Source organism: Eulemur rufifrons, chromosome 29 (assembly GCF_041146395.1).
Source record: "Eulemur rufifrons isolate Redbay chromosome 29, OSU_ERuf_1, whole genome shotgun sequence".
NCBI lineage: Eukaryota > Metazoa > Chordata > Mammalia > Primates > Lemuridae > Eulemur > Eulemur rufifrons.
Genome location: NC_091011.1, coordinates 46,787,743 through 46,807,116, shown reverse-complemented (window position 1 = coordinate 46,807,116; position 19,374 = coordinate 46,787,743). Strand labels below are relative to the sequence as shown.

General features: G+C 38.7%; 2 protein-coding genes across 5 annotated transcripts in view; one reads left to right on the top strand and one right to left on the bottom strand.

The window, feature by feature from the left end:
• PEX1 (peroxisomal biogenesis factor 1) overlaps nucleotides 1-8,064 on the bottom strand; it is a 39,745-nt gene extending 31,681 nt beyond the window's left edge. For 3 of the 4 annotated variants that reach the window (XM_069461805.1, XM_069461806.1, XM_069461807.1), the window contains exons 1-3: nucleotides 7,843-8,064; nucleotides 2,506-2,649; nucleotides 402-485 (exon numbers count right to left, since the gene is read on the bottom strand). In XM_069461805.1, the coding sequence (XP_069317906.1) occupies nucleotides 402-485; nucleotides 2,506-2,649; nucleotides 7,843-7,971 (357 nt within the window). In that variant the 5' untranslated portion in view covers nucleotides 7,972-8,064. The remainder of the gene's footprint in view (nucleotides 1-401; nucleotides 486-2,505; nucleotides 2,650-7,842) is intronic. The other variant, XM_069461808.1, reaches the window with a different exon arrangement.
• Nucleotides 8,065-8,348: 284 nt separating this feature from the next.
• RBM48 (RNA binding motif protein 48) lies at nucleotides 8,349-16,599 on the top strand. Its single transcript, XM_069461998.1, has 5 exons — nucleotides 8,349-8,459; nucleotides 9,010-9,200; nucleotides 11,308-11,453; nucleotides 13,401-13,972; nucleotides 16,292-16,599. The coding sequence occupies exons 1-5, from the start codon at nucleotides 8,349-8,351 to the stop codon at nucleotides 16,376-16,378; spliced, it is 1,107 nt and encodes a 368-aa protein (XP_069318099.1). The 3' UTR covers nucleotides 16,379-16,599.
• The last annotated feature ends 2,775 nt before the right edge of the window (nucleotides 16,600-19,374 follow it).

Genomic DNA, 19,374 nt, shown 5'->3' with positions numbered 1-19,374 from the left:
CACATAGCTACCCATTTTTTTGTTGTTTTGTGGCAAGAACAGCTAAAATCTACTCATTTAACATGACAAAGTACATTTTTTTCTTTTTTTTACAAACACGGTCTCACTCTGTCACCTAGGATGGAGTGCAATGACATGATCACAGCTCACTGCACCCTTCAACTCCTGGGCTCAAGCAGTCCTCCTACCCCAGCCTCCTGAGTAGCTGGGACTACAGGTACGTGCCAGCACGCCGGGATCCACGGTACAATTTTATTACCTGTAGTCCTCATGTTGTACATTAGATCTCTATCAATTCGCTCTTCTAACTCAAACCAACAAAGTTCTGAGAACTCTAAAGAGACTGATATTTTGAAGTACTTTAAAAAGAGATATTTTTATCTTATTTTTTTTTTTTTTACCAGTATCTCCCAATCATCTGCTGAGAGCGGTTCCACCTCAACTTGTTCACAAGATACCACGTGGGAACACGGCTTGAGAAATACCTAGAAAAAATAAAAAATTTAAAACTAATTTTAAAAGACTTTTCTATATCCCTAGAATATAAGAAGTTATCTTTTTATCTTTTTAGGTGAGTCAGAGTGACAGAGTGTGTGTTAGTGCATGTAACGTCTATGTGTAGTCTTTCATGCGACAAGTATTTATTGTACTTAGCTAGGCCTTGATATACTCAGCATTTTAGGAAAAATTATTTCACAACCAATTATAGAAATTATAGAAAGGAAAATACATCCTACTGCAACACTCTTTTCAAAAATAAATACAGATAATCATTAAAAGAAAGAAATATAAGTAAAAAATATAAGGGGAAATGGTAATATCATCAAGCCATCATTTGATCTAACATACACTCTCATTATTTCTAGATGTTTTGCAACTGTTAACTTTCTAACTAACTTCAAGCCATGCTACTTCTAGAAAAGTGAAAAATATACTGAAATAGAGAAATCAGAAACAATTATGTAGAAGTAAAATCTTTCACAGCTAAAAGTAAAACAAATACCTTCTCACTCTCACAGATACAAGAAATGCTAGTGTGTTTCAATAAGCTAGAGTCCACCACCTTACTTCCTTTCCCCTTTTACAGGCATTTCCATGGTTTAAGGGAGTAACATCCAAAGCCTTGGCATGTTAAATGCTCTAGGTAACCAGTCCTTCCTCTCTGCTTTTGTGGATTGGAGCAGAATTTCACTGAGTGCCTCACCCCAGACTCTTCAGTGAATTTCCCTGCAGTATCTCCCTTACTGAATAGGATGACTGATTGTGAGGAAGCACAAGGAAACTCCTGCCTGTTAGGTCGGAGCCAAGAGGGAGACACACAAAGCCTCATGTGTAGCAAAATGCTATATATTTTGAGCATCTGGGTGCAGATGGATGGAGGCCAAAAGAGCATCCACCATGAGGAAGGGGAAAGCCTTGGGTTTCATAGAGGGTTTCTCCCCGAGTGGGGTGGGAGGGGTGGGGGGGAAGGTGTGCAACACCTCAGAGATAGGGGAGGGGGTAGCTTCATCCTTATCAGGGGCATAGCAATGCCAGGCTTTGCTGTAGCCCTCTGTGGTCAAAGTTAGATTTACCGGACTCCCCAGACTCCTGCAGCTTTTGTTTCACAGGCTTTATGATCACATACTTTTCGGGTTCCCACCTGGAACAAACCTAACACTGCCCACTAAGAAACTAAGGACTCCTAGGCTAGCCAGTCCACTTTCGGTTCCTACCGATGATTCTTTGGGAGATAGTGTCTTGGTGGCATTGCTACAATACAGGATCATCTACAGAGAGAGGTATAGTGTTTATAATGTATAGTGTTTATAATACATGGAAAGGTACTTGATATATTTTGTGTGGTAAAAATGGCAGAAAATATATAATCTCATTCTTTAAATCCTAAAGATCTAGTGAAATCCTAAAAAACAGTAAAAATTCATTTTGAAACCGGGCTTGGGGAAAGGCAAAAACTCATTTTTCACTTTCAATTGAAAATATTTTAATGAATACCTATTACTTTTATAGTTTAAAAAATTTTAAAGGAATAATCTGATGAACATAATAAAACAAAAAATAGACATAGGGCTTTAAGTTTGTGAGTTTACAATCTAAGCATATTAAATTCATAAGAGAAGAAAAAAGTGAAAAAAATAATAACCCTGTATAGAATTGATTTTTTTAAATCACGTTAAGACCATTGAAGGTTAGAAAATATGTCAGAAACAAATGAAACAAGTTCAATAATAGTAAGTAAAAACCAGTAATTCAGAAAGGAAAAATAACATGAAAAACAAAATTAGAGAAATGGAAAATAAGTAAAATAGTAAAATAAAAAATCAAGTAGGGAGCATGGGAAACTACAAAATAATGACTTAACAAATACAGCCAACTGGAATATCCTAGACTAGTTATAACAGCATACAAATTAGGTGTTATCTCACTGCCTTTTAAAAAGAAATCTGAACTTTTATTTCCATTGTTATATTATGTGACACTGGAAGAAAGTTATTATGTGCTTACCTGTCCCCCATTTGAGAGTCCAAGTTTCTGACCAACTTGTCGGTTAATTTCAGCCACATTTTCACCTTGATCACTAAAACGCCTGCCTTCCACCCAGCTCAAGAATACAGGCTGATGACCCCAGGCTACTTCTATAGCTTGGTTCTATTCACATGAGAAATGGGAAGGTGAAAAATTTTTAAAGTTTTTACATGTTTTTCTAGATTGACAGAAAAATAAACTATTATTGTAATCCACACATATAAAGAGTTCTATAGATAGTTGACAGCTCTCTGTTATTCACATTTGTCATAGCATTTCAAAAGCTATAATCATTCCAAAACCCAGTGCTGGTGAAGCTAATGAATAAAACCAATACCCTTATATTCTTATGACAACATTATAAATTGATTCAAACGTTTCAGACTTCAAAATGGTAATACATAGTCATTGAACTTACACAGCCATTGAGCCATATATAACAATTATGTAGAAGTACATAAGTAGAAACATATCAAGAGCTTTAAAAACATAACAATATATAAAAACATAGCTTCAGAATTATGAAACACTAACCACATGGATTATGCAATCCCATATTTATTTACTTATTTGTTAGAGTAATAAATGTACATGGTAAAAGCAGAAAAAGTACAAAAGGATAAAATGTGGAGACATGCCCTTGTTCCCAGAGGTAATTACTGTTAATAGCATGGTGTGTACCTTTCTGGAAATGTTGTATTATGTAGCTTCTTAAATAATAATTTTAAAGGTTCATAGAACTATGGAAATATATTTATAAGTTAAAAAAAGCAAAATATAAAATTTATTCTCATTGAAAGAGCAAATATATAAAATATGTAAGTTTGTGGCCAAGGACTAAAAATAGTGTTTTCTATGATTAAAAAATTACAAACTCATTATAGAAACCTTGGAAAATATATAAACTTGGAAGGAAAAAAAGGAATTACTGATATTCCCTTCAGAAAAAGATAACCATGTGAACCATTTTGTCTATTTCTTGCTAATCCTTTTTTCTATGTGCAATTTTTTTTTTTTTTTTTTGAGACAGAGTCTCACTCTGTTGCCCAGGCTAGAGTGAGTGCCGTGGCGTCAGCCTAGCTCACAGCAACCTCAAACTCCTGGGCTCAAGCGATCCTCCTGTCAGCCTCTCGAGTAGCTGGGACTACAGGCATGCACCACCATGCCCGGCTAATTTTTTCTATATATATATTTTAGCTGTCCATATAATTTCTTTCTATTTTTAGTAGAGATGAGGTCTCGCTCTTGCTCAGGCTGAAGTTAATTTTTTATATACTTGTATACTATAGGAACAATTTAATATCCTTTTTCCTTAATATTGCATCATGAGCATTTTTACACATGTATCATTTTTCAATAAAAAGTAAATATCTGATTAATAGTCATCAAGAATTATATCAGGAAACTTCAGTATTATTAAATTCATTTATTACTATCAAAATTAATTTAATTGAAAGTATTAAACATCAAATTAATTCATTTACATGAAATTTTACTAGCTCAAAACTAGGTACAGACAGCTTATGCTTCTTGAAATAGGACAAATTTCAAAGGACATTGGAGTCACTTCTGAGGCAATATAATATACTTGAAATTAACATAATTTTATATATAGAATGCAGCCATCATGTATCATTTACTTGTGTAATTTTTCTAGCAATTTTCAGAGAACTGTCCACCTGCTATGGCTGACAAAATATTTCAACCAAGTATAGTTTAATAAATTAGAAAGTGCCCTAGATTTGGAATCAAAAGTCCTAAGTTACTATCTCAGCTGTAACTATATGAGCTGAGGATACAAGTGTGAAGGTGACCAAGGCCCCACATGCTTTCTATGGGGTTTCTTCAGTCAGTGATATATAATCCAGATCAATTCTTCCTGTTTCATATGAAGAAACTTTTAAAACCAGAGACATTAAATCAGGAAATATGAAAGATGCCCTGAAATACCAAAAAAGATAAGTCTACCAGCTCATTGAAAAAAGGAAAAATCAACTTTATAAAACAGGAAAACACTTCAATTATTTATTTGGTCAAAATGTAGTAACTACCTCCATAAAGTCATAACATGTGCTTAGTTTAGTTAGATTTAGGGAACTTTGCAGACTAATGTTCTGAGTTCATATTTATGTGAAAACCTTTTACTTGAACCACAGAGCCCCTGGCTATTCAGGGAGTGGCAACAAATAGCCCGAAAGGAGCCTCTTTTGCAAGGGTTTAATCAATAAATAACCTGACTAACTGCTCTGGTCCAAATCACGGTACCAGTATCACTGCAAAGGAAATCTTCAAGTGAAACCATAGGTTGAAATGCCTTAGGAATGCCCAGACTGTGGGGTATCTCTTGCTAACACAAGGGAAATAACAAACTGTGTGGTCATATCTGGATGGTAATTTAGGTTCATTTGTTTTGATTCAGTGAGAATATGAATCTTCTCCCCCTGTTGTGATCACAGCAAGTCCTGAGCCCAGAGTCTGGACAAGATAACTGAGTTGAAGCAGTGGTTCTCAAGCAGGGTGATTTTGTCCCTCCATAGACATCTGGCAATGTCTGGGGACATTTTTGGTTGTCACAACTGCATGGGGAGGTGGTTCTGGCAGCTAATGGACAGTGGCCAAGGGTGCTGTTAAACATCTTACAATGTACAGGAGAGCCCCCCAAACAAGAAATTATCCAGCCCAAAATGTCAATAGTGCCAAGGTTGAGAAATCCTGACTTAAAGCATCTACTGGGTACCCAATCCTGAAATAAGGATTTAGGTAAACAAGAGAAGACTATACTTGAAACATAGAACTGAATGTAACAAATGAGATGTGCCACATAAACACAACAGTCATGTTGTGAAAAGGAGACAAATGTGGACAACAGAGAATTAGAAAGATATATGGAGGAGGTACAATTGCACTCTTTTTAAAGGCATTGAATTTGTACAGAAGGGGGAAAAATGTTTTAGAAAAGAAAGGCATGAGTAAGAGAACAGAAGCAGAAAGGAGATTGGTTATAGAACGAAGAGTCAGAAGGCTAAACTAGATTATGTAGAATAAACTACAGACAAGATAGCAAATCAACTACATGGAAATGGTACTGGCCTAGGAGTGCCATTTGCCTTAGATATGTTAATGCCCTAGATATCTAATGTCCTTTCCACCATTAACATTTTATGATTCAAGAACAGTGGGTCTCAACTCTTGTGCATCTAAGAAGCCTGAAGATATTTTTAAAATTACAGATGCCTGAAGCCCACTCCCCAAGATTCTGATTTAGTAGGCCTGAGGAAGGACCAGAACATCTGTATTTTTAAAAGCTTCAAGGTAAGTATGACATGGGTCAGAAAACCATTGTTCCAAGCCTCTTCCCATTACTGTATTATCTATAACAGTATTCAATGCTTCAGCCCAAATAAAATAATTCAACCTATTAATTCCCAACTGGTGAACTTTCCTGCTTTATCTATGCCCTCTCACCCAATCTTAAATAACCAGAAATGACAACAATATTTTATAAACAAAGGTGTGCATTTTTAACATTTTACTAAAATGTAATCATACATTTTTGATGTCTAAAAATTGAGTACAATCTAAATCGTCAATCACAGCGAACATTAAAATTATTGCAAATTTGCACTAGACTACTAATTAACCAATTAAAATGATGATTACCTTTTAACAAAATAAAACACTCATAATATTATATGAAAACAGCAGGACACAAAACTATATGTGTGTATGCAGGATCTCATTTCTGTTAAAAATAAAGATTAGAAACAAAACTGGAAGATTTTATCGAAACTGTCAACATTAGTTATCTTTAGGTTCTGAAATTACGGGTATTTTCTCATTAATAATTTTTATTTTCTCATTAATAATTTTCCATGCTTTCCAAATTTTTTATAAAACACACATATTACTTTGATAATTGGAAAGAAAAGTTGGCATATTCTGCTGATACAGGCTGAATAGAAACAGCAATTTGTTCCAGGGTGAATACATTTATATTTCAAGAAGACATCCATGAATTAATTCTTATGAAAAATTCTTGAAGGCTCAAAATTTAAAACAAAGATCAAGACCCCTAAATTCTTAAACAGCGATGGATGTGAGGTATTATAATAATAACCACACCTTAGGATCAAATTAGAGTTACTATGAGGAAGTATATATAAATTCATTAGGTGGGGAGTTTATTCCAATAAACTCCTTAGACATGGATTTGAAAACACATTGAAAATCTCCATCAAAGCTGACCCAGAGATCACTGAGCCAAATTCTACCTGGACCTTGGTGACAGTGACTGATTCCTCTCTAGCCATGAAGGAAGCTTGTCAGGGCCAAAAGAATACCTACTTAATGAAAAAAAAAAAGGGGGGGGGAAAGGATTCTGCTGAATTTGATATATTTTGAAAGATGGACTAAAAAATCTAGAAAAATAGTTATGGGGAAATAGCTAAAGTGGAAAGATGGGATGCTTGAAATTATTGCAAACTCTTAAATATTTCCTGCACAGATTAGCCAGTGGTGGGTACCATGCATCCAGGATTTTTAAGGATTACAAATATCCTATCCCCCTGCCTCCGTAAGCACACTCAAATTTGTGAGACCATGTGTCTCTATTTTTAATTATGAAGATATGAATGTTTATCTGCCAGTGGTTAGAACTGTAAAATACCACAGCCGCAACGTCCAGAAGGGCTACTGACCGCAGAGGTTCAAATGATCCTAACTACGTTATGTGCAGGTATACATCATTCCACTGCACGTTCTGGCACATTTCGGCTGTCAGAGGGTCAGCGATGCAGGCAAGAGGCATCATTTTATTCACCTCTCCTGCTCGTGGGACGTGGTGCTCAGCCCCTGTTAAGGTACAGGGGGCTCCGCAAACCAAATCTGCCCCTTCTTCTTGACGCCCGGAAGGCAGCAGCGCAGGTAACTGGAAATCGATGGCAGGTAAAACATTTTTCAAAATAAAAATAAACGACTTCTCAAGAGCTTTTCCAATCTAGAGTGAAGACTATTTCTGAATACAGAGGTAGAATATCAGGCTGTTTCAAAGCCCATTTTCACCAAGTGAAAATACCTGGAATAAGACAAGTTAACGGCCCCAGGTTGCACTGGATATGGTGTGGGATGTAGAGACTACCCAGAACGGCCCTGCCCTCTAGGGCCCCTCAGTCTGGCCTCTACACAGATCGGCAGCGCCGGGAAGGCAGCCAGTGTTCCGCCGCGGACAAAGGCCTGAGCGGCCGCCGAGTCCCTAAAGGGCCTCGGCCTTGTCCGACCCGAGGCTGCAGTCCAGGCGCCCCGGGGACGGCGTGTTACCTGCAGCAAGTGCAGCTGGGCCACGAGGCGTCGCGGCAGGTGGAGGAAGCAGTCGCGAGCGTTGGTAAAGGACACAGTCACTGCCGCCCCGCCTCCATCCGCACCTGCCAGGCGATCGCTGCCCCACATGGTCCAAAAGCACCACTCCGGGGTCGCCCACCTGAGCGCTATGGCAGACCCCAGCCCCGGCAGGCCGAGGGCGTCGGAGCCCGAAAAGATCGATCGGCCCCGCCCCCTGCGGCCCCGCCCCCTCTCCCAGCGGCGCGTCTCGCGGTGCGCCTGTAGACTGTGGGAGAAGCAAGCTCCTGTCACCCACCGGGCCTCTCCGCCGAGCCGCTGGGAGGCAGTACCTCTTCCATCCTCTCCTCTCTCGCAGGAAATGATAGCCGACGCTGTCGATTCTCCAGCCAATCCTGGCACGCCGTGACCCACCTGCTCTCTTATTGGATAAACAGGAGTTCAGCAAAGCGGATGTTGTTCTTCTTGAGATGACCAAAGCAGGCAAGATGGCGTCGAGTGGCGGGGAGCTCGGGGGCTTATTTGATCATCACGTCCAGAGGGAGGTATGCGACACGCGAGCCAAATACCGAGAGGGCCGACGGCCTCGTGCTGTCAAGGTAAAGTGATTTCTGTTTCGTTCGCTATCCTTGGTAGTTTTATGTAAGCGCAAGCTCCACATGGCCAGACTAACGTAAATAAGGGCTTGATAAGGCTGCTGTCAGGTCTACCTCTCGAGGAGATGACGTGAAGAACCCCAGGTCAAGTACCAAAGTTTCTCACCACCCTTTCGGTCAACTATTAGAATATAAGCTCCACGAGAATAGGGCTGGGTTTTAGCCATTGGCTCTTCCGTGTTTACCATATTGCTGGCACCTGGTACTCACCCAGTATTTGTTGAGCGGCTGTTCCCAGTGACGTCTACCGACCCAACTTCTGGGAAAAAATGTCGACTGAAGGTAGTCTGTTATATGCCTTAGTTAGATACCCTGATACATGGAATGTGTTACTCTTTATGCAAAGGGAGTGGCAAAATTTTCATTTTTTGTGTTTTGCTAACTGGTTTGAACAGGTTATTTGTTGTTTTCAAAGCTCTGTTTTTTAAAAATAGGGGCAGATTTGTCCTAGGCAGATTTGTGAAATAGTTTAATGAGTCTACATTTCTTTTAGGTATATACAATCAATTTGGAATCTCGGTACTTATTAATACAAGGAGTTCCTGCAGTGGGAGCCATGAAAGAATTAGTTGAGCGATTTGCTTTATATGGTGCAATTGAACAGTATAATGCTCTAGATGAATACCCTGCAGAAGACTTTACTGAAGTTTATCTCATTAAGTTTGCAAAGTTACAAAGTGCAAGGTAATATGCAAGTTAAGATATGTCTCATTTCCTTCATTCTTATTGCTCTCATTTTGGCCCCAGATTTCCCTCATTCATACCTAAATTACCCAGCAACTTAATATGGCCCTATATTACGCGTGTCTTCCTCTAGTCTTTTTAAAGATTAAACCTACCAAAGCACTATTTCCATCACGTCATTCCTATGCTTAACAATTTCTATCCTGTGGTATGGTAGATTAAAAACTGGGTTTGGGGCCAGACATGATGACTCACACCTAGCACTCTGGGAGGCTGAGGTGGGAGGATCGCTTGAGGTCAGGAGTTCGAGACCAGCCTGAGCAAGAGCGAGACCCTGTCTCTACTGAAAATAGAAGCAATCAGCCAGGCCTGGTGGCACTTGCCTGTAGTCCCAGGTACTCAGGACTGAGGCAGGAGGATTGCTTGAGCCCAGAAATTTGAGGTTGCTGTGAGCAGGGCTGATGCCAAGGCAAGGCTAGTGAGACTCTGTCTCAAAAATAAACAAACAAACAGAAAAATTGGGTTGGGAGTAAGTTTTCCAGTCCCACTGCTTTTTAGCTTCATGATCTTGGACAAGTTATTTAACCCTGTTAAACCTGTTTTTCCTTTTCTGTAAAATCTATGGGGTAAAAGGACCTACTTCTTGAGGTTATATCACATAAACCCTCTGCTCCAATAAGGCAGAAGTATGCAATGCCTTATCTATTTTTATTTTGACCCCTATTCTTGTCACTAATCTGCTCTTGAGACCCATCCTTCCTTGGCTATTACAATTCACGTTTTCTTTTCTGTGCTATCAGTAGAACTCATAGTCTACCACAAAGCACTTGATTTTCTGCAGTCATGTGTTGTTCTCAGGCAGCTGTTATATGTAATCTCATTTTCCTAACCAACCTGTGAGCTCCCCATGGTTAGGGAAGCATATTTTCTACAGCTTTGTATTTTCCACAGCACCTAGTCTAGTAGGCTTGGGAGTGAGACATCTGGGTTTGAATCCTAGCTCTACAAATTAGTGTATGAGCATGGCCAAGTTATATACTGTCCCAGTATTTCAGTTTCATCATATTGTGAGGTGTTTTTTTTTTTTTGAGACAGAGTCTCACTCTGTTGCCCGGGCTAGAGTGAGTGCCGTGGCGTCTGCCTAGCTCACAGCAACCTCAAACTCCTGGGCTCAAGCGATCCTCCTGCCTCAGCCTCCCGAGTAGCTGGGACTACAGGCACGCACCACCATGCCCGGCTAATTTTTTCTATATATATATTTTTAGCTGTCCATATAATTTCTTTCTATTTTTAGTAGAGATGGGGTCTCGCTCTTGCTCAGGCTGGTCTCGAACTCCTGAGCTCAAACGATCCGCCCACCTCGGCCTCCCAGAGTGCTAGGATTACAGGCGTGAGCCACCGCGCCCGGCCTATTGTGAGGTGTTAATTCAAGCGAAACACTTATGACATTGCCTGGCACATGGTAAAATCTCAATAAGTACTCATCACTATCCCTGAATACAGAAGTACTTAAATTTACTTATTTATAGTTCCCAGCCAGTCCTAGATGTTCCATAAATATTTACTGAATGAATAACATTCCTCTTATTTTCTCATTGACTAGGCGTTATATAGCTATATATAACTCAGCAGTTATTGAAAGTTTTACACAGTTATAGTGTTTTTAATTTGATTTGTTTAATATATGAATCCCATTATAGGTACACATTGTGCTGAAAAGGCTAAAATGAGTATGAACTAGCTCTCAAGGGCCATTTAACACAGAGAAGAGCTCTATTTTATGACCACAGTTTATGTGCCTCAGGCCAACCACCTGGGTCCTTAGTCAGAGAGAGTCTGGATATGTGTGGGTGGCTTAGGTCAAAATCTGCTAACACTATTGGGAGAGGGAAGGGAGGGCTTTAAGGGTACATACTGGGTCCGTAGGATCAACATCATCCACAAGCAGAGCATCTGAATTAACCAGTCCATAGGATGTATATACATATAGCAAAGCCAGACTTTGCTCTTTAGATCAATGTATCTGTGTATTTGTTGTATACAAGTTAAAACTTCATCTGAAGTAAATCTAGATTAATAAACCCTGCTATCACTTATTTCTATTCAGGACAGCCAAAAGAAGAATGGATGAACAGAGTTTCTTTGGAGGATTGCTTCATGTGTGCTATGCTCCAGAATTTGAAACAGTTGAAGAAACTAGAAAAAAACTAGAAGAAAGAAAGATATATATTGCAAGAACTACTAAAAATAAAGGTATGGAAAGCCCATTACTAAGTGCCTCCTACATGTCAGGCACTCTGCTATGTATACCATCATGCAGTTCCCAGTCTGGTGAGAGGAGAGGCATGTAAATAATAATCACAATATTCATTAAGTGTCAACTACAGGGTTTCTCTGCAGCATACTGCATAATGTGGGTTGGAAAGGGAGAGATGTTGGTTCATGAAAAACTTTCTACAGGATGTGAGAAGTGGCTGAGTTTTGAAGGGTAAGTAGACATTACCCAGAGGGAGAGGAAGAGAGAGAAAGGTGAGTCAGGCAGCATGTTAAAATGCCTAGAGGAATGAATAAGCATCATGTATTTAAGGAACTATGATTAGTACAGGATAAACAAAGCACAGAGGGTTCAGTGAGAGAGAAGTTTAGAAAAGTGGTTAAGAAGTGAATCATGAAGGGCCTTGTGTCCTATGTAAGGAATTAAGACTTTGACCTGAAGGCATTGAGAAGCAATTATGATTTGCAGACTAGTTTCCAGCTGCTAATCATGGAAAAGTTCTACTTTTGACCAGCTGGCTAACTGCCCCACAGACCCCTTCTGTAATCAGTCACAGAAAGCAGTGAGAAAAGAGAAGTAAGGTGGGAAGACCCTTGAAAAACTTACCTAGAATTCTGGCAAGAGAGCTGTTGAGAATCCCTGGTCAGTTTTAGACATTGAACTTTCACTTATGAGATATGTAAATAACTGGCACCAGAAAAACTTGCATGTTTGTGTGGCAAAGGAAATTACAAAATATTATTGTGGAGAAAGATCTTTCAGATTATCTGATTTGTGTCCTAATTTTCATAGGTAAAGAAACTAAGGCCCAGAAAGTTTGTGACTAGCCTATATTATTAGAGATAAATTAGGAGCAAAATAGGGATTAAAACCATCTTTGGATTCTCCGTTCAGAGCTCGCTGTTTGCTTTATTCATCTCAGTGTTTGTGATAGAAGGCTAGTGTAATATTATCCTTGTTCTTTGCTCCCCTTCCTCTTAAGACCTTTTTGCCCTGGCCCTGACTTCCTTAGAATTAGATTCGTGTTGCTCCAGCTTTTAAGTGGCAGGGTGATATGGTGTTTTTAAACTATAACTTGTTTGGCCTTGGCTACCGTAATTAAGCACTTTTTTTTGTTTGTTTGTTTTTGATAAATCCATTCTAACATTCCATTAAGCTCTCTTTATCTGCAGCATTCTAGCATCTACTTGGTACATTTGTATATTTAGTCTCACTTTTTAAAAACTGTTATTATGGACATTTCAAAGCATACAAAGGTAGAGAGACTAAGCTAATGTACCTACCATACATGAACATTCATCAACACATAGCTAGTTTCATCTTTTCACACTCCACTCTAGTGGTGCAGTCTGCCTTTGGGAAGGTAGACCATGGAAGAGGCCTGTGCAGGCCGTCTAAGTGGGCCCAGCATATTGTTTCCTTTAATAACTAAAAAACACAAACTAAGCAGCATGATACATCCATGTGGTAGATTGTTCTGAAACCATTAAAAAAGAAGCTTTATATGTAGTGACATGGAAAAACTCTACCAGACCTACAATTGAGTGGAAAAGGCAAAGGTGCAGAGAAATGGATATCATAGGTTACCTTTTTTAGTGGAAAGAAAAAGAGGTACAGGTAGGAGGGGGGAAGTAAGACATACGAGACAGATAAGAAAGAATAGTGATTACTTATGGGGTGTGGAAACCCGGTCAGTGGGGAGCAAGAAAAGGGTGACACTTGACACTAGATACCTTTTTATTCTTTTTAGCTTTTAAATGTATGAATTCATGAATGTATTCCCTGCCCAAGAAATAGTTTGGAATTGAATTTGTTAACATTTTAAAGTGATGTTTGTTTTTAAAATTATATGTTTCTGAATGATGAAAACAATAAATGAGCCATTTTTGTTTCTGTTTCCCTCAATTTTTTATTGTAATATAAAGACCATTACATGACAAAGAAGAAACTGGTTGCAGAGCAAAAAGACACAAAAGATTTTAGACAAGACTTCCACTCAGAGATGTCTGGATTTTGTGCAGCTGCTTTGAACGCTTCTACAGGGAACTCAAATCCTGGTCTTCCTTATTCTTGTGAATTGCCTTTATGTTATTTCTCCTCAAAATGTACGTGTTCATCCAGGGAGCATGTGGACAGAGCATCAAACTCCTCTAAGGATGGTGGAAACCACGATCAAACAGTGCAGCATTGTTACCACAGTGACTCCTTGCAGAAAATACAGGTGAACACGTTTAAAAACTCAGTGACCTATTGTGGTACACAAAAAGCTATCACTCCTTCAGAGGCGGCTGACAGATTTATGCCTAGGACAACACAACTGCAGGAGCGGAAAAGAAGAAGAGAAGATGATCGTAAACTTGGAACTTTTCTTGAAACGAGCACGAGTAGTAGTAATGAGGTTATGATTGGGCCTCTATTACCAGACATACCTAAAGTGGATATGCACGATGACTCATTGAATACAACAGCGAATTTAATTCGGAATAAGCTTAAAAAGGTAAGGTCATTTTAAATTACTGTTTTAAGAGGCAGTTTGGTTGTAGCACTAACAAGTAACTAAATGGAGAATTATTTGTATTGTAATTTTTTTTCACTTTTTAGGTATTTTTCCTACAATTTTTCTGTTGAATTAACTGAATTTGCCTAACATTCATTTACTTTGATACTGTTAATCCTTGCTTTAAACAACGAACAGACATATTTTATATCACTGTAGATACAAAATATTAAACTGGTGGTTTTAGTCAGTTAAGTCAATATGTGAGAGTGGAGCCCAAGGCCTCCCCCCCCTTTTTTTAAAGCTCCCCAGATAGATCTATTATAAGCCAAAGTTGAAAAGGAAAATTATTATAATTTCTCTTAAATTCAAAGTTATTACAGATTACATCAAATTCAAAATTATTATATTGCTTCTGTAATAAAGATAGCAATAAGGCCAGGTGCCATAGCAATAAGGCCAGGTGCAGTGGCTCACACCTGTAATCCTAGCACTTTGGGAGGCCGAGGCAGGAGGATCACTTGAGGTCAGGAGTTTGAGACCAGCCTGAGCAAGGGCGAGACCCCGTCTCTACTAAAAATGGAAAAATTAACCAGGCTTGGTGGTGTGCACCTGTAGTCCAGCTACTTGGGAGGCTAAGGCAGAAGGATCACTTGAGCCAGGAGTTTGAGGTTGCAGTGAGCAATGATGATGCCGCTGCACTCTAGCCCAGGTCACAGAGCAAGATCCTACCTCAAAAAAAAAAAAAAAAAAAAAAAAAGCAATAGAAAATGGTGAAATTTCTAAGGCCGGGCGCGGTGGCTCACGCCTGTAATCCTAGCACTCTGGGAGGCCGAGGTGGGTGGATCGCTCGAGGTCAGAAGTTCGAGACCAGCCTGAGCAAGAGCGAGACCCCGTCTCTACTAAAAATAGACAGAAATTATCTGGACAACTAAAATATATATAGAAAAAATTAGCTGGGCATGGTGGCGCATGCCTGTAGTCCCAGCTACTCGGGAGGCTGAGGCAGTAGGATCGCTTGAGCCCATGGCACTCACTCTAGCCCGGGAAACAGAGTGAGACTCTGTCTCAAAAAAAAAAAAAGAAAAAGAAAGAAAATGGTGAAATTTCTAAAAATTGGGCCTCCATGTCTGCGTTTCAGATGTGAACTTTCTTAAATGATTAGACCTAGATTGTGTTATCTAGGTAGGTTTTTAAAAATGTTATTTAAATAATTGTTTTCCATTTCCTAAGCACAAATAAAAGAAAGTTAACATTTGAGTTAGCTTTTGAAAGACACTTTTATAAACTGAAGGTCCCAACCATTTCCTATATTTAACTCCAAGGTTCAGAAAGTGCTTTTCACATAGTTATACACATATTTTACAATGTAGCCTAAGGTAGCTTAATTTCTTCTGTGTGCATTTTTTACCAGAAAATTATTATCTGGCTAAAGATGAAGCATTGTTTAATAATAATTAAAATCCATGGGCACACTTTTTATGATTAAGCCTTCTTAAGTTTTTCAGTTTGTGCTGGTGCACAACCTTTTTTCAGTTATGGCTGAACTGAGGCATAGATACAGATACATAACTGTCTCAGCCAGAGCTGACTGCATTTTCAGGGAAAAAAGTGTTCAAATTCTAGATACAGAAATAGGAAAAAAAACAAAAACAAAAACAAGAAATATTCAATAAAATTTACTACAGTTGCTAATACCTTTCCATTTCAGATGAAGACTGTCTTACTCTGCTTCGACTTATTGTCTACTTTTTCTGATGATGTGTTTGGTTTTCATTTTTCCACTAGGAAATGGAGGATTATACTGTTTTCTACTCATTTCTCCAAATGTTTTATTTCCCTCACTACACAAGCATCCATATCTCTAAATCTATCAAACATTATCAATATTTCAAGAATGTAAAAACAGGGTTATCTGTCAGTATCCATAAAATAACAAGTGACTTTAGATCTATAAAGGAATGTTAAAATAGAGCATATGTTCATTTTCCTACCTCCCGTTTTTTTTTTTTTAATGGCATTAGAAATTTACTGTCATCAATGTTTGAACAAAAAACTTTGTGCCTAGGTTGTAGGCTGTGCCTTGAACTTGGACCAAGGTCTCTGCCTTAAAAGTGATGGTAGTGTGCCCAGTGTGCGCCTATAGTCCCAGCTACTCACTTGAACCCAGGAGTTTCAGGCCAGCCTGGGTAACATAACAAGACCCTGTCTCAAAAAAAAAAAAAAAAAAAGCGATGGCAAGGATTGAACAATTGGATATATATCCCACCTCTTCTATAAAAACTAAGTTTTAATATTCTTTGTTTTTTTTTAAACTAGGTAATTTCATCTGTGCCAAAGCCTCCAGAGGATAAGCAGGAAGAGGTACATACGAGTCCTCCATTTAAACAAAGAAGAAGAATATAGATTGCCAGCAGCAAATCAATACTTTCTAAAGAGAATGTTTTTTGTTTTTAGCCTATCATTTTAATTCTTCAAGAGATTTTACTGCTGGTGTTTTTTAATGCACTCCTTGTAATTTCATTCAAGCCATTTGTCTAAAATCATTTCTTTTTTTTGATCCATACTTCATATTACAGAAACTGTTCTTGTCATATAACATTGTCTCTCACTTTGTCACAACTAAATGTAAATTAATTAAAGCAGATATAGAAACTTTACAGTACAAACAAAGATAGGCAGCCAGGATTTGTTTCATTTTCATACAAATATCGAGTGGTTCACATTCAAAAACAAGAAGTCAGGATGTTTCTGAATGCCAGGGCTTCAAAATCAAGACAATTCTGTAAAGTAAAAAAGTTAATTAACTATTAGAGGAAAGCTGACATTAGAAGCTTACATGCTTTAACTTCTAAGAAGAATTTACTTGACCTATGGCAATCAAAAACAAATTAGTATTTGTAAATTCTAGACTTCTACCACTACTTTGGCATATCCACACTTTTCTCTGTTAGTGGACCATATGGTTGAAATACAAGTACATCCAGGCTATTTCCATTTTCTTTACTGATAAAAACAACTTGGGAACACCCATACTACATGATATCTGTTTTTAATTTCTCCCTAACCTTAGGGGCTTCTTGCCTTGTGGATTGAATTTGATCATAACAGTAAATAAGGTTCAACTTCAGTTATCATGATGTACTGATCCAAATTTGCTAGGATGGCTTAATGGTGGATGGTGCTAAAAGAAGCTGCAGTCAAGGGATTAGCCTCTACTTCCTTGTGAATTATATGAATATATTTTTTGCTGAAATCTCAGGTAAAAGATATATTAGAGACCTAAGCATAGAACTGGAAAGAACAAATTACGTTCCAGATCAGGCTTCTCAGACTTTAAGGTGCTATGAATCTCCACCTCAGGATCTCGTTAAAATGCAGATTCTGATGGCAGTGGCCAGGGGCTATGAGGAGGGGGAATGGGGAGTTTAATGGATATAGAGTTTCAGTTTTGCAAGATGAAGAGTTCTGGAGATGAGTTGCATGGCAGTGTGAGTATACTTAACACTAGTGAACTGTACACTTAAAAACGGTTAAAATAGTCAATTTTATACTAGGTGTATTTTACCACAGTGTTCTCTGACAGCCCTAAAGGGAGGAGCTGCTAGATGGGTTCTGTGTGCCTGAACGGATTTCTGATCTGTTCTGTGATCCTGTGAAAGCCAGCACCCCTCCCTGTCCCCACCAACATACACAATAGCTGATCGTGATAAGAGAAAGAAAGCAACCTTTGGGGAAAGAAGTAAGTGCCCATGAACTAATGAGTGGATAAAGAAAATGTGGCGTATATATACCATGGAATACTACTCAGCCATAAAAAAGAATGAAATAATGTCTTTAGCAGTCACTTGGGTGGAACTGGAAGCCAAAATCCTAAGTATCTCAGGAACAGAAAAACAAATACCATGCGTACTCAGTGGGAGCTAAGCCATGGGTAGACGTCGCCATACAGAGTAGTATATTAATATACTTTGGAGACTCAGGGGGGAGGGTAAGGAATCAAAAGTAACCTGACAGGTACACTAAAATCCCTGACTTCACTGTACAATTCATCCACGTCACCAAAAAATCACTCATACCCCCTAAATCTATTGAAATAAAAAATAAACCTTTAGTGTGACAAACAGAAAAAAAAAAAAAAAGATTCTGACTTAGTTGGTTTGGGGTGGGGTCTAAGATTCTGTATTTTTCACAAGTTCCTAGGTCATGCCACTGCTGCTGCTGGCGCACAGACCACACTTTGAGTAGCAAGGCTCTAGATGGCCGGGCTACAGATGAACTCTCTGGGAGTAGCTGAAGAACTGTTGTCTGTTCTAAGTAATAGTTACTCCAATCCAGTCCATTATGCTACGTTGTTTTCCCCCATCAATCTCTTCAAATTGGAAACCTGCTTTTCACACATTGCTTTTAACCACGTATTTCTAGACAATTAAAATGGGGGGGGGGGGGGTCTAACCCTGAGCAACATAGCCAGACCCTGTCTCCAAAAAATTTTAAAAAGTTGCTAGGTGTGGTGGGGCACACCTCTACTCCCAGCTACTTGGCAGGATGAAATAGGAGGATGCCCTGAGCCCAGGGGTTCAAGGCTGCAGTTCATCACTGTACTCCAGCCAGGGCGACAGAGCGAGACCCTCTCTAAAAAATAAAATTAAAAATGTGGGTCTAGGGAATAAATGACAGTAGGACAAGTTGGAAAGATGAGCTGAGATGGCTAAGGATAGCTTAACAACATCCAAGTTAATTTACAAAATCACTATATAAATTACTGCAGAAATAAAGTTTCTTCCTATATGTGTTTGAAAAACATAGTTGATCAAAGGAAAAAAAAGGAAGGAAATTTTATGACCCAATCAATTATTAGGCTGACCATTTCATCATGAAAGTTTTGTTAGAGTCATACCTTCATAAGCACAAATAAAATACTATAAAGTACTCTACATGTATCTAAAATTTTAAAAACTTATTTTATTCTCATTCTTTGATAATAATCGGGTTGGAAGAGATCAAGTGTCCTAGCAGTTTATGGTAGGTACTTACTGGATCCACTCACAATGTTCTATCCCTTAAGCAAGCCAATATACCCTGGTTTTGGTTTGGGAAATACTGTCACCATACTTACAGAAAACAAGAATTGTGTATGGTTATAGAGGCTAAAGAACTCAATAAAAGTCTGTTGAATATAGTTACTGAAATAGTCACTGGTGCTATCTTAGGGCCCAAAATGCTAGGTGGGGGCTGAGCTCTTCATGACTGCCTGAACTTCAGCAGTGCCTGAACTTCAGCAGTGCCTGAACTTCAGCAGTGCCTGAACTTCAGCAGTACCTGAACTTCAGCAGTAGGCTGCAGCCCCACAGAGGCGAGTGTCTAGCAAGTAATACTTTCTGACCCTTTAAAATTTTTCC